This window comes from Periplaneta americana, chromosome 15 (genome assembly GCF_040183065.1).
Source record: "Periplaneta americana isolate PAMFEO1 chromosome 15, P.americana_PAMFEO1_priV1, whole genome shotgun sequence".
NCBI classification, from domain to species: Eukaryota; Metazoa; Arthropoda; class Insecta; order Blattodea; family Blattidae; genus Periplaneta; species Periplaneta americana.
In genome coordinates, this window is record NC_091131.1 from 22136388 (window position 1) to 22148686 (window position 12299).

Genomic DNA, 12299 nt, shown 5'->3' on the forward strand with positions numbered 1-12299 from the left:
GAGACAAAAGGCAATTTTCTATTTAAAAAATTGGGACATTTTTGTGCCTTCAGAATGGAACAATCCAAACTAATTAGGGTGTATGGTCATCCTAGCTGCTGCTACTATCAATTATGAATTATTCTTAGTATACACGACAAGCAAATTGTTAATTTCTCTACTTCATACATTCTTCTTCTCCAAGGTGAGAAGAAGGGATATATCTGTAAGAATTAAAAAAAAAACTCGTGCTACAAAGACATCTTACTTCAAATAATGATGTCTCAATCAATTTTGTGTGTGTTTTTTTAACAGCAAACGGTTATGGAATTTTAACACCCAAGTTTTTATATATACAGCCGACTCCTGATAATTTAAGTGCAGTTAATTTACTTTGCGGGTAATTCACGATCTTTTTTTTTTGTGGGGAAAGGGCGAAGCAACGTTGTCATTTCCGTTTTTACTTGTCAATTTACGCCCGCTCCCTCTCTCTTAAGAAATTTGCGATCTAAAATCAGAAAAAAATGAACAATCCTCTAAGAAATGAAAAAATGATAACTGATTAACTTTATTAAACTAAAGTGTCTTATGATATTTCGTAAAGTATTTATTGTTTTAAGATACTATACCACTTCAGTACTGCACAATATTATTATGTTTCAAAATGTTTAGCACTGTTTCATATTTTTTACTTTATTTTGAAGTGTATTTTAGTAATTAAACCTGACAGAGTAACTTTTACTGGACTTTAAATAATAGTAATAAAAAATTTTGCGAATAATTCGCGATTTTCGATATCTTCCGGTAGTAACTACCGCGAATTATCGAGAGTCGACTGTATTGTGTTCTAAATACAATTTCGTCATCACATACCACCATAAATACCCAACACTCATTTTATTAACGGTATAATTCAAATACTGATATAAATCATTGATTAAATGGCGATCTTACTCGTGTTAATTATGTAAGCATGTGTGGCTTACAGCTGTTTCGGTGTTACTTGACACCATCCTCAGAGCCTACTAGTAGATCTCGGCAATATCTCAACTTCGCTGCCTGTTGTGTGGGTGTGTTCGTGTGAGGAAGAGTTGTGTCAAATAGTGTGTGTGTTCTGAAATTGATCTGTGTGTTGAGAATTTGATTAGGGTGTGTTTCAGTGTGTCTGTATATTTCATATTGTTCTAGTGTGTTGAGTTTTTGGTTTTTGGGTTGTATGTGTAGGATTCCATGTCTGTATTTATGTTACTGTATGTGTGGTTAGCATTAGTTATGTGTTCGGCATATGTAAATGTATTGTGTCTTCTGGTTATAGCTTTAATGTGTTCTTTGTAAATGTAATCTTGATCTTACGGTGTTTGGTGACGTATACACGTCCGTTGATGTGACATATTAATGAATTTAAATATTATTATAGTCACAATCATGCCATGGTATGAAAGAAAAATTTCACAACCTCGAGCGGGAATTGAACCTGCGACTTCCTGTACTCTTGTCAGGCGCTCTACCACTGAACTATCGAGTTCGTCTCACGCCATAGTATTTAAATTCATTAATATGTCACATCAACGGACGTGTATACGTCACCAAACATCTTAAGATGAAGATTACATTTGTAAAGTTTCTTTCAACCCATAAGCAGTGCTGACTAGATCAGACGCTATGGACAGTACTCTATAACAGAATCGCCAGTATGAAAGGATAATTCCAAGCCTTTGGCGTGAGATGAACTCGATAGCTCAGTGGTAGAGCGCCTGACCGGAGTATAGGAAGTCGCAGGTTCGATTCCCGCTCGAGGTTGTGAAATTTTTCTTTCATACCATGGCACGATTGTGTTCTTTGTATCGAGTTTGGAATGATCTGCCTGTCTGTCCAATGTAGAAACTGTCGCAACTATTGCATGTGAGTTTGTATACGCCTGTGTGGTTGTATTTATTTGTTTGTGTAATATTATAATATAATATTATATTTATATTCAAGTGTTAAAAGTAGTGTACGAAAGATTCAACATGGATGATATAAATCTTTAGACTGTTACTCGTATTTTTTCATACCTTTCATATTCCAGAATACAATAGCAGCTACAAAGTATGCAAACACACAAACGTGAACCAGCCAAGGTACACCATCAGAGGCTGCACCTCTACAAATAGCTTTCCAAGATCTTTGTGTGTTCCTTTGTGGAACATTTTCCACTGGCTCATAAGGTTCTAATACATGTTCATCATTGTCCTGGGGAAGTAAAGTGCTTATGTTAAGTATTCCTTTCTCTCTCTCGTCAACGCATGCACACATGTAATGGACGGATGTAGACACATACGGATACAGTGGTTTACACGTACGAGTTGGCCAGTCATGTGGTGGATTTGGCTGCGGCAGCCGGAGCTCTTACTCCCGAGCATTTGGATAAAATATCTACCCAACTGATACTATTAACTTTGTAATGATTCTTACAATTACAGTTACAATTACAATGAAAAGAAGCATGTACCTCATCACAGTAAATGTTGGAAGTGTCTTCCTCCTGCACCCAGGAAATTTTCTTTATCATTCATCAGTTTAGCTTCCGAAATAGAATTAATTTCCCTCCTAATATTGTCTTTCAGTTCTTCAAATATGTGGGAATTCGATCTATATATACTTTATTTTTCAAGTTCCCCATAAATAAAAATCACATGTCAAATCCGGGGACCGTGCAGGCCATAACCCCCTTCCCCTACTAATACCTTCTCTTCAACTGTGAACTTTTTGGTGTGATGTGTAAAATTTCCATATCTGTTTCCATATTATTGTAGTCATGATTATTGTTGATAATGTGATCTGCATAATTTGATGTGATGTAGTTCACATCCTAGAACAGTACGAAATATATAAGAATACAATAGCATACCCACAATATATACTTAACACACAACTGCAGTTCAATACGCACACATTATTTGACGTCATAATACATCATAACATACAAACAGCCAACCCCCACCATAGGAGCAACACACCCCCACCCCTACCCCTATCATCGACAACTGCACATCGCAGAGTCGAGATCACCAGTGGTTCAAGAGACACTGAGGACGACGACACATAGCGTCGAAACGGGCTGTCTGTCGAAGGTATAAACCTTTTTTAACAATTTTAACACTTTTAACGTATGACTAGTAAATACATATTTATATGTATTCTCAGGCATAATTTCTGAAGATGGCTCCTTCGAGCCGAAAACGTTCAAGCTAATAAAATGTGACAAATAACTTTATTATTAGCTTATCGGTTATCATCATGTCTCTTAAATTCATCAGAGAAGATTATTAAATTTGGATCAATTACCCCATCATTAACATTCCTCAAAATCTAGTTACAGAACCTACTCGATTCTTGTTATCACGTGGTAGCAATTCGTGGACAACAGTGATCTTGTAAGGTTTCAATTTTAACAGTTTCATAGCTCGCCATGCTGAAGCCATTGAAATTTCGGGTTTCCTGTGCAAGACGTCACAGAGATTTTTGAGGAGAATGTTCTAATAGTTATCGAACTTCCTTCTCAGTAAACACGCGCAGCTTTACCCTCCACTTCTTATCGAGAATCGAATCTGTTTCCCTAAATGTATTTACAAATTTTCGCATGGCTTCTCTGGTTGGAAGACGCACACTTGGGAATTCTGTTAAAAATCACCGTCGAACTTCTCTGCAAGATGATGTACTCACATACGAATCGTACATAAAAATACGTTGCTATAATGTGTACTTGTCTCGTTGCATTATTTGAACACAAAATCAGAGGGATTTGTAACACGTAAACACTCAATTAATCACTTCCGAACTCGACATAAGCTTCAGGAAGACTGACAAACGAACAAAAGTAATTTACAATTCATGTCTGATGTTCAGATAAGTCAGTTATTAAATACAATAAATAATTTTTCAATCTTATGATTTGTCAATTTAATATTAACATTTGCTAATACACGTTGAATATTAAAATATATTTAACATAATATTAGTAAATGTTAATATTAAATTGATAAGTCATAAGCAGACATCGGATTCTAGGGCAAATGCCTATTTTGTTTCTTTAGGAGAAAAGTAAAAATAATTATTAATATTTGTGTTTCATGGAAATTGAAAGGTATTGAAAGAGTTTTATAGTGCCCTAAAATGCCCTAAAACGGTTATTAGAGCCTAATTTGTTAATATTCGCCTAAAAATGCCTAACTCACTGTAAAGTTTCGCATTTTACTCTTACTTTTTATAATTTATACATGCATTCACTGCGAAATTTAAGGCATTTAAAAAGTGGAAAGTTTGCTTCACACCAGCCATGAAACCATTGATAAAGGAAACAAAATGTTTTGAATCTCACGACACTCGCAATAGATTTCACCGAATTTAACATGTTTGGAGGCATAAATGCCGACAAAGAACCAACCTTAGTTTTGAAGCAGGCAACAATCACAACATGTGCTGCTACCGATTCAGAGATATACTATACTATAAAAATGACTGTTTTCGGTCTGAAACCGATTAGCTGTACTGCCCTTCAGAGTGTCATAAAATCACAATTTTTGGAGAAAGAGTGTTTTTGAAATATTTATGAAAAGTCGTAAAACTGCGAATTAGTAGGGTAAACCGTTACAAAATATTTAAAAGAATGGCCCTCCTAGTGTTAACACTACCAGGAAATGCAACAATAAGTGGAACTTTGTATTTTTGTCCAATTGAATCTCAATAACAACGGTTCATTTGAATGCTCGTTAATAGTTGCTCTTTCCCTCACCTTATTTGTGTTGAGAAGTTTTGAGCGGTAGGGCGTTTTCCTGTGAAGTTTAACGCGGTAATGCCGAAAAATATAAGTGCAAAATCTACATTGATCCGGCAGTGGCTAACAGAATATTCAGAATTCACTTATGATGGAAAAATAATATTCTGCAAGATTTGTAGCAAACAGGTATGTAACAATAGTTGAAATATATAAATTCTATCAATTTTAATGAGTAGGCCTATAATATTTATACATTGACTGAGCTATCCCGAGGTATAATTCTTTTTAAGACCACTACACTTTAACCTTTTAAATTCCGATAGTCAAAGTATTTGCAGGTCATTAAAATTTTGATTGTTCGAACCCACTAACTTTGTGATAGAAATACGGCAATACAACAATTAGGATTTTATTTTAATTCAGTTTACTTTACATTTTTAGATTTCGCAAGAAAAGAAGTGCCACCTAAAGCAGCATGTGCAAGGAGCGGCTCATAAGGCTAAAGCTCAGCAGAAAAATCAACTGCAACAAACTTTACTAACACAGCCTACTTCATCCAATCTCAGCAGTAATTTCTATGCTGATTTAACCAGAGCGTTTGTTGCTGCTAACATTCCCTGGAATGCAATTGAAAATCCGGTTTTAAGACAGTTTTTACAAAAATACTGCAAACAAAATATCCCATCTGAGTCGACCCTAAGAAAAAATTACTTAGACAGAATATACAATGAAACTTTAGCTTCCATTCGGGAGGATATAGGTGATTCTTACATATGGGTCTCTGTGGATGAAACCTCAGATCCTATGAATAGGTATATAGCAAATATGGTAGTAGGAAAACTTAGTCCTGATGGACCTTCGATTCCACACCTCGTATGTGTTAAGGAACTTTCGAAAGTGAATAACCAAGCCATTGCTTATTTTGTAAATAAAGGCCTACAGTCTTTATACTCAGGTAATATAGACGATTCTAAAGTTCTGCATGTAACCTGTCTAGCACATGGCCTTCACACGGTTTCTGAAACAATCCGGAATGAATTTCCTCTGGTCAATTCGTTTATTTCTAACACAAAAAAATGTTTTTGTAAAGCCCCATCCAGGATTTCAATATTCAGAGAGAACTTTCCAGATATCCCACTCCCACCTCAGCCGGTTGTTACACGATGGGGAACCTGGATTCAGTCAGTGGTGTATTATTCTAAGTATTTTAAAGAAGTGGTCACAGTTATTGATAAATTACCTGAAACTGATAGTGCAGCGTGTGTGAAAGCAGTGAAAGATTGTCTGAATGACTCACGAGTGAAAAACGATATTGCCTACATAACATCAAACTTTTCTTTCATACCTGCAAGCATTGAACAATTAGAACGTGAAAAACAATCTCTTTTTAGCCAAATAGCAATAGTAAAGGAAGCTCAAGTGAACATACATTCTGCTTTGGGCGAAACTGGGAAAAAAGTTAAAAATAAGTGGGACAACGTATTAAATAAGAATGTAGGATTTTCATTGTTGGAAAAAGTATCAAGAGTGATATCGGGGGAAAGTGTAAATGTTCCAGTAAGTATTGATGTTTCTATTGTACCTAATTTAAAATTTGCGCCTCTCACATCAGTTTCGGTTGAAAGAAGCTTTTCTGCTTTCAAAATGATTCTCAGTGACAAAAGGCAAAGGTTAACTGTGGAGAATTTAGAAAAAATTCTGGTGGTGTACTGTGCAGATAATTATAATAAAGTCTGAGCATGGAACTGAATTTCAATAACTTAAAATGAGTAATCTTGATATCAATAATCATTATTTCATTAGTTTCAATATATTAAATTTGTGCAGCTCTGTTTATAAATATAATATAGTATTCTTTTTTAATGTTTAAACATACTTTTTTGTGCGTATTTTAGTGTATAACTAAAAATTTCAGTGAAAGAAATAAGTATGATACCTTGATGTGTCTAAAATGCCTATTTTCATTAAAATAGAGCCTAATTTTACAAATTTTGAGCTTATTTTAGGCGCCTAAAACTGCAATTTTTAGTGCCTAAAAATCCGATGTCTAGTCATAAGATTGAAAAATTATAACATTATTTATTGTATTGAACAAAAGTAAGCCAAAGTCGCAGAGTTGCAAGTCAGATCATTGCTCTGCCATGGCACATCGACTGGCCAACTCGTGTGTGAAAGGCACTGTATAAACACATAAAGAGACACACACACATATGTTTTTATACACATCAGCCATTTACATCAATATTATGCTACATTCTTTTAAAATCTTGCATTAAAAATAGAATTTTTAATTTATATTTCATTGCAACAATTACGATAATTTTTTAATAGTTTCAATTATACAGGGTGATTCACGAAGAAATATAATAACTTTAGTAATCATTTAAGGATATGATCCTTCAAACAATTTTGGTTAAGTAGTTAATAATCACTATCATATAATTTTCTGTGTCATAAACTTGTTAAAACATTACTCATAAGGCATAACAATTAGGAGGGCACACACACTGGATGTCAAGGTCAAGGGCAAATTAATATCAATACTGATAACGCTACCGATACATGATTCACATGGAAGCGCAGAAGTGTATTAATGCAGATGGCAGTACATGGCAGTAAGCTTCACCTTTACTACTAGGTACATATGAAGCTGTGAACAAAAAGTGTAAACCGTCTCTAAATATGATTTAGAGCTGTTAAAGCATATATATTCTTGTAGATTATATAGCCATAGTTCTAGAGAGTGTTCCAGTGATAAGTACTGATTTATTCGTCGGCTGCTGGATGGCGGCGGCGGTGGTTGAGCAACTGCCGGGCAACCACCAGCTCCCCCTCTCTCGGCATACAATACCTCACATAACGTTTCAATGACTAGTCAGTCTGGAATACAAAGAGAGGAGTAATGTTGTGTTGTGTCGTGCCGCTCATTTAGTTACCATGTGGAGATTGCGTAATGGCGAGATATTCTGTGCTTAAACGTACATATGTTGTGAAAACTTATTATACGAAAAAAAAAAAATCGTGCGGCAAAACAAGGCGAAAATTTAGAAATCGTTTTCCAGGCCGCCCAGTTCCGACCAGGAGGGCAATAAAACAATTAGTTAAAAATTTTATTGAAACAGGTTGTGTAATTGACAGAAAAAAACAACCACAATTTCGTGTGCTTACAGAATAAAAAATTAACGAAGTTGGAGCTGCTTTGGAACATACACCTGAAAAGTCTCTGAGACGTGTAGCACAGGAGACTGGAATTTAAAAAAAAACATTTGCCCATCGAACAACAAAAAAATTATAATTGAGCCATTCAGAGCAAAAGTATTGTAAGTCAAAATTGGGTAATGAGGTTTATGCTCGACCATGCCGAAATGTAGTAATTATACACCTGGTAGCAGTCCTTTAATGCATGTCATTAAAGTACACCTATTCATTAAAGTTCAGGTTTTCGATTATTCTCAGTTATGCAATCGAAAGACAACGAGGGAAATGTCACAGAGGCTTGAAATCCAATACTGTCGCAGAAGGTTATGTTCTGTTACTATAATAATTAGCGTTAATTGTAAATAATATTTAAATAAATTCAATTTGTCATCTCGTTTTTCAATTCTATATCAATTTCCAGGTTATATCAAAATTAGTTCATGTTATTCTCTACATTACATCAAGGTCAATGACATTATTGTTCCTCGGAAAAAATCAATACTTTCGCGTCTGCGTACATCTCACAATTTACGAGCTATGAACAAGGTCACTTCCGATCTTCTGTCAGATACAAATAAAATTAATACTTCTGAATAATTTCAAGTTAGAAATATGGTCGAGCATAAAAAGTCGTATGAAACTTGCCTATAATGGTAATTAAGATGCTCGTATGAAAATTATGAAACTCGCACTCGTTTCATAAACAAACATACTCGCGTCTTAATTACTATCATTATAGGCTCGTTGCATAATGTACTATTAAAGTAAAAATTCTGTAAAATACAGTGCAAAGTAGCAATTAATATGGTCTTCTTGCTATTCACTGACTACTAATAGTTTAAATAAATTGAATATTACTTGCTACTTTGCGCTGTATTTTACAGAATGTTTACTTTAACCCTCATTACTCATTTTTGACTTACACCACTCTTGCTCTGAACGGCTCAATTAAAGCCTGTGGCTGTGAACGATGGTTTTTATGGCGATGTGAAGTCTGTATAGCGCAAAATAGTCAACACTTCCAGCAGCTGCTGTCATGTAGTTGAGTACGAAATTCTGTAATTAATATAATTAATGTTAAATACACCATACTATGGTTAGTAAGTATGCATGCAAGTTTTAATTCAGTTAAACACCGCGAGTTTAAGGGTCTGGTTACCAGAACTTATCACTGGAACGCTCTGTATAACTGCTCGAAATCGGACCCATATTCATATGAATTATTTTACTCGAAACTACTTCAAAAGTCATATCTTAGAGCATACATGGGCACAATTTTCGGTTACGTGAGGCACTCGATTTGAAATAGTTTGTTTACTAGGAGAGGAGACTGCAGAGTAGGATGGGAAATATAAACTGCTGTGACCTGCGTTACCTTATCGTAATCGCTAAGGCGGTCAGTGGCGAATTATTAGGAAAGCGCTTGGTTAACGTGAGAGACTAGAAAACTTTTATCCAATTTGGCAAATTAATTCGGCAGCTTTAATCATAAACCTCTTTACTATTTCTCCATCATTGAACTGATTTAAATCACAGGCGAGAAATTGCGTAACTAGCCAATAATATTCCATCACGTTGTCTACGTTTATTTTCTTGAATATTCTGGCGTTTATCAAAATTACTTAATAGATTTGCACGTTCTCGACCTAAAATAATTTCAGAAAATCATATTTTGTTTTCTACGCACATTTGATTTTTTTTTTTTATAAATTTCTTTTGGAAATAATACGTACAAACAACATTTAATTCCTCGTACCTTTTAATGCAGCGTGTTTAAGGTATAATGTCGTATTTAGTATACTATGCAAATGTTAAGATCATAAATTTTCTTCGGAATAGTACGAAAAAAATAACATTTAATTTGTCTTACCTTCTAATTCAGCATGTTCTTTATGATATAAGGAGTAATGTCGTTGTATATTAAATTTATTAATGCCTAATAGGATTTTCGAGCATAACATACATCGTATGTTCTCCCCTTCTAAACAGCAAAAAAACTCTTCCTCCCATTTCTCATAAAAATCGTTTTCTAACACGTACACACTGCTTTGATAATGTCACCACTGACATTGCTTATGAAACTGATATAGAACCTGCCCACGCTTAGGAGCTACGTGAGGGAGGAACGGGGACTATGAAGATGATGTCACTCAGAGCGATAAGCTCTGTGAAGGTCAGTGAGGCACTAATTCTCAAGTGAGGCACAATGCCCATCTATGTCTTAATGTTACGAATCTTCTTCATGAACCACACTCTATATGAACATACAATACAATACCACTAATGATTATGTAGGCAGACAATTTATTTTAAATAACTTCTCAATCGTAAGTATAAAAAGTAAAAACAAAGTACAGTATGCGGCCAAACAAACAATACTGAAATTATCACTCATCTGCTGTCCATGTTTCCCTAGAACCAAGTATTTATTTATTTTATATGATAGTTTGATATACTGTATATTCAGTGTCGGAGTTAGTGCTGCAATTATGGTTCTCACAACAGAAGAGATGTTTATTGTCGAGCATTATTTCCGGTCATATGAAGTAGGGCGTCAGAATGGGTCGAGCATGCATCACGTTAAAGAGTAGTACCAGAGCGATTTAACAATGCAGCACTAAATAACACAACAATGTTAGCTGTCGTCGAGAAGTTCCATCGTACAGAATCGGTTTTATGTCACCGTGCATGTTACAATGATTTTATCCGCTAAACTGGAGAATTCCCACAGTATCTTTGAACCGTGCCGTTACGTTTGGCACCAAATTTAAGTAAATACACAATCTTGCCAACATAAGAACACGACGTTGGTGTGTGGCGTCGTTGGAGGGAGAAATTTGTTTCTTTTCTCTCTCTACCTCCTTCGTTCTGAACATTACTGAGAGATAGCACCACTGTTAGCTACAAGATATATTTGCGCAAATATATTGAAGTAGATTACGTGACCTATTACGTGACTTAGATGAGAGTCTCGAGACAAAACAGTTTTGCTATATTTCTTTTTTTATTAAATGTTAAGTAGAGGAACGCCATTTCGTAATTTTATTTAAGAAACAAGCCAAACAAATTATCTTTGTATCAAAAATGGATGCTCCCTGGACCAAATTATCGTATTTTATAATTGTTTGAATGCAACAGAAGCCAGAAGTCTTGCACTTGGCTAATGCAGTGAATTATTTAAGAATAAAGTCGCGAATTTTACTACCACCATTTCGATTGTGTTTTGTTTGGCATGGCTCGGTACGGCCTGGTGACTGGTGGCCAGCGAGTAACGTCGACTATCGACATTGCTCTGCCGTGGGTATTATCCAGTTGTTCCGACTTATCTTTATTTTCAGAGTACCTATGTTTGTAATTTCAGTATTGTTTTGCCGTATACTGCATAAAAATTTGATAATTGAAACAAGATTCTAAAATAAGATGCAGGAATATTTATATGATACCATACATTATTTTGCCACGCAGCAGGACTGAAAATAATATTTGCTAGACATTTAGAGATTTTTATCATTAATTTCAATTCCGATAATGAATTATGTTACATATTCTTTTATCAAACATTGTATAGTTTCAGCTCTCTCTCTCTCTACTTATCAATGAAATATATGACATTTATACCTGCAGAGATGTGGATTTCTAATTTACCTTTGGAGATATTCGCTGATTCAAGTTTGGTTCATTAATTGACAGTTTAAGTCTTGGTGGAGCAAGTTTTCTAAGTCGAGCATTTCCCGTAACTTTATCTTCATGTATACTTTCATAATGATCTGAAGCAGCATCAGAATTCGATGTATTTTGAGAGGCGAATTCTGAAGTCTCCTGAAAACATAAGGTTACACTGTTGTTCATTGTGAACACATTAATTCACAATGATTTCATACTCATACGATCTTTTGAAACCCATTATCGGCTCAGTTTAAAGCAAAAAAAGACGTATGTTCTCTTTAGTCATATCTTTATAATACTATAGTTAATATTCATATGTTTTTCGGACATGAAGTATTCACTTCATCAATGCTAAACGAAGGTCTGTTTTTTTTTTTTTTTTTTCCATACACAAACAGATGATATTGTAACAGCCTTCCCCAATATCAAAACCACGAGCCATGACTAACAATAACATTGCATCAGCCAAAAGTGAGACATTTCAGTATTGGCTCTCGCCTTTTGCAGGGGGATTTCAGCAGAGTATAGTGGTGGTGCTGTAGGAAATGTTACAGAAAGACCTTCTATTATATTTGTAATACCAGACTTGAATGCATTACCGGTATAGAGAACAGCAATTTTAGGCACTCGTACATCGTAACAATTTTTCTAATTTTAACTATAAGAATGTGGTTTCTTCTCAGTTACTCTTATTCTT

At 34.9% G+C, this 12299-nt stretch overlaps 1 protein-coding gene across 6 annotated transcripts in view; it reads right to left on the reverse strand.

Moving 5' to 3' along the window:
• Window positions 1-12299, reverse strand: part of LOC138714726 (uncharacterized transporter YutK-like) — a 76938-nt gene that overhangs the window by 34723 nt on the left and 29916 nt on the right. For all 6 annotated transcript variants that reach the window (XM_069846819.1, XM_069846816.1, XM_069846817.1 and 3 more), the window contains 2 exons: window positions 11582-11755; window positions 2034-2211 (listed from right to left, as the gene is read on the reverse strand). In XM_069846819.1, coding sequence (XP_069702920.1) covers window positions 2034-2211; window positions 11582-11755 — 352 coding nt within the window. The remainder of the gene's footprint in view (window positions 1-2033; window positions 2212-11581; window positions 11756-12299) is intronic.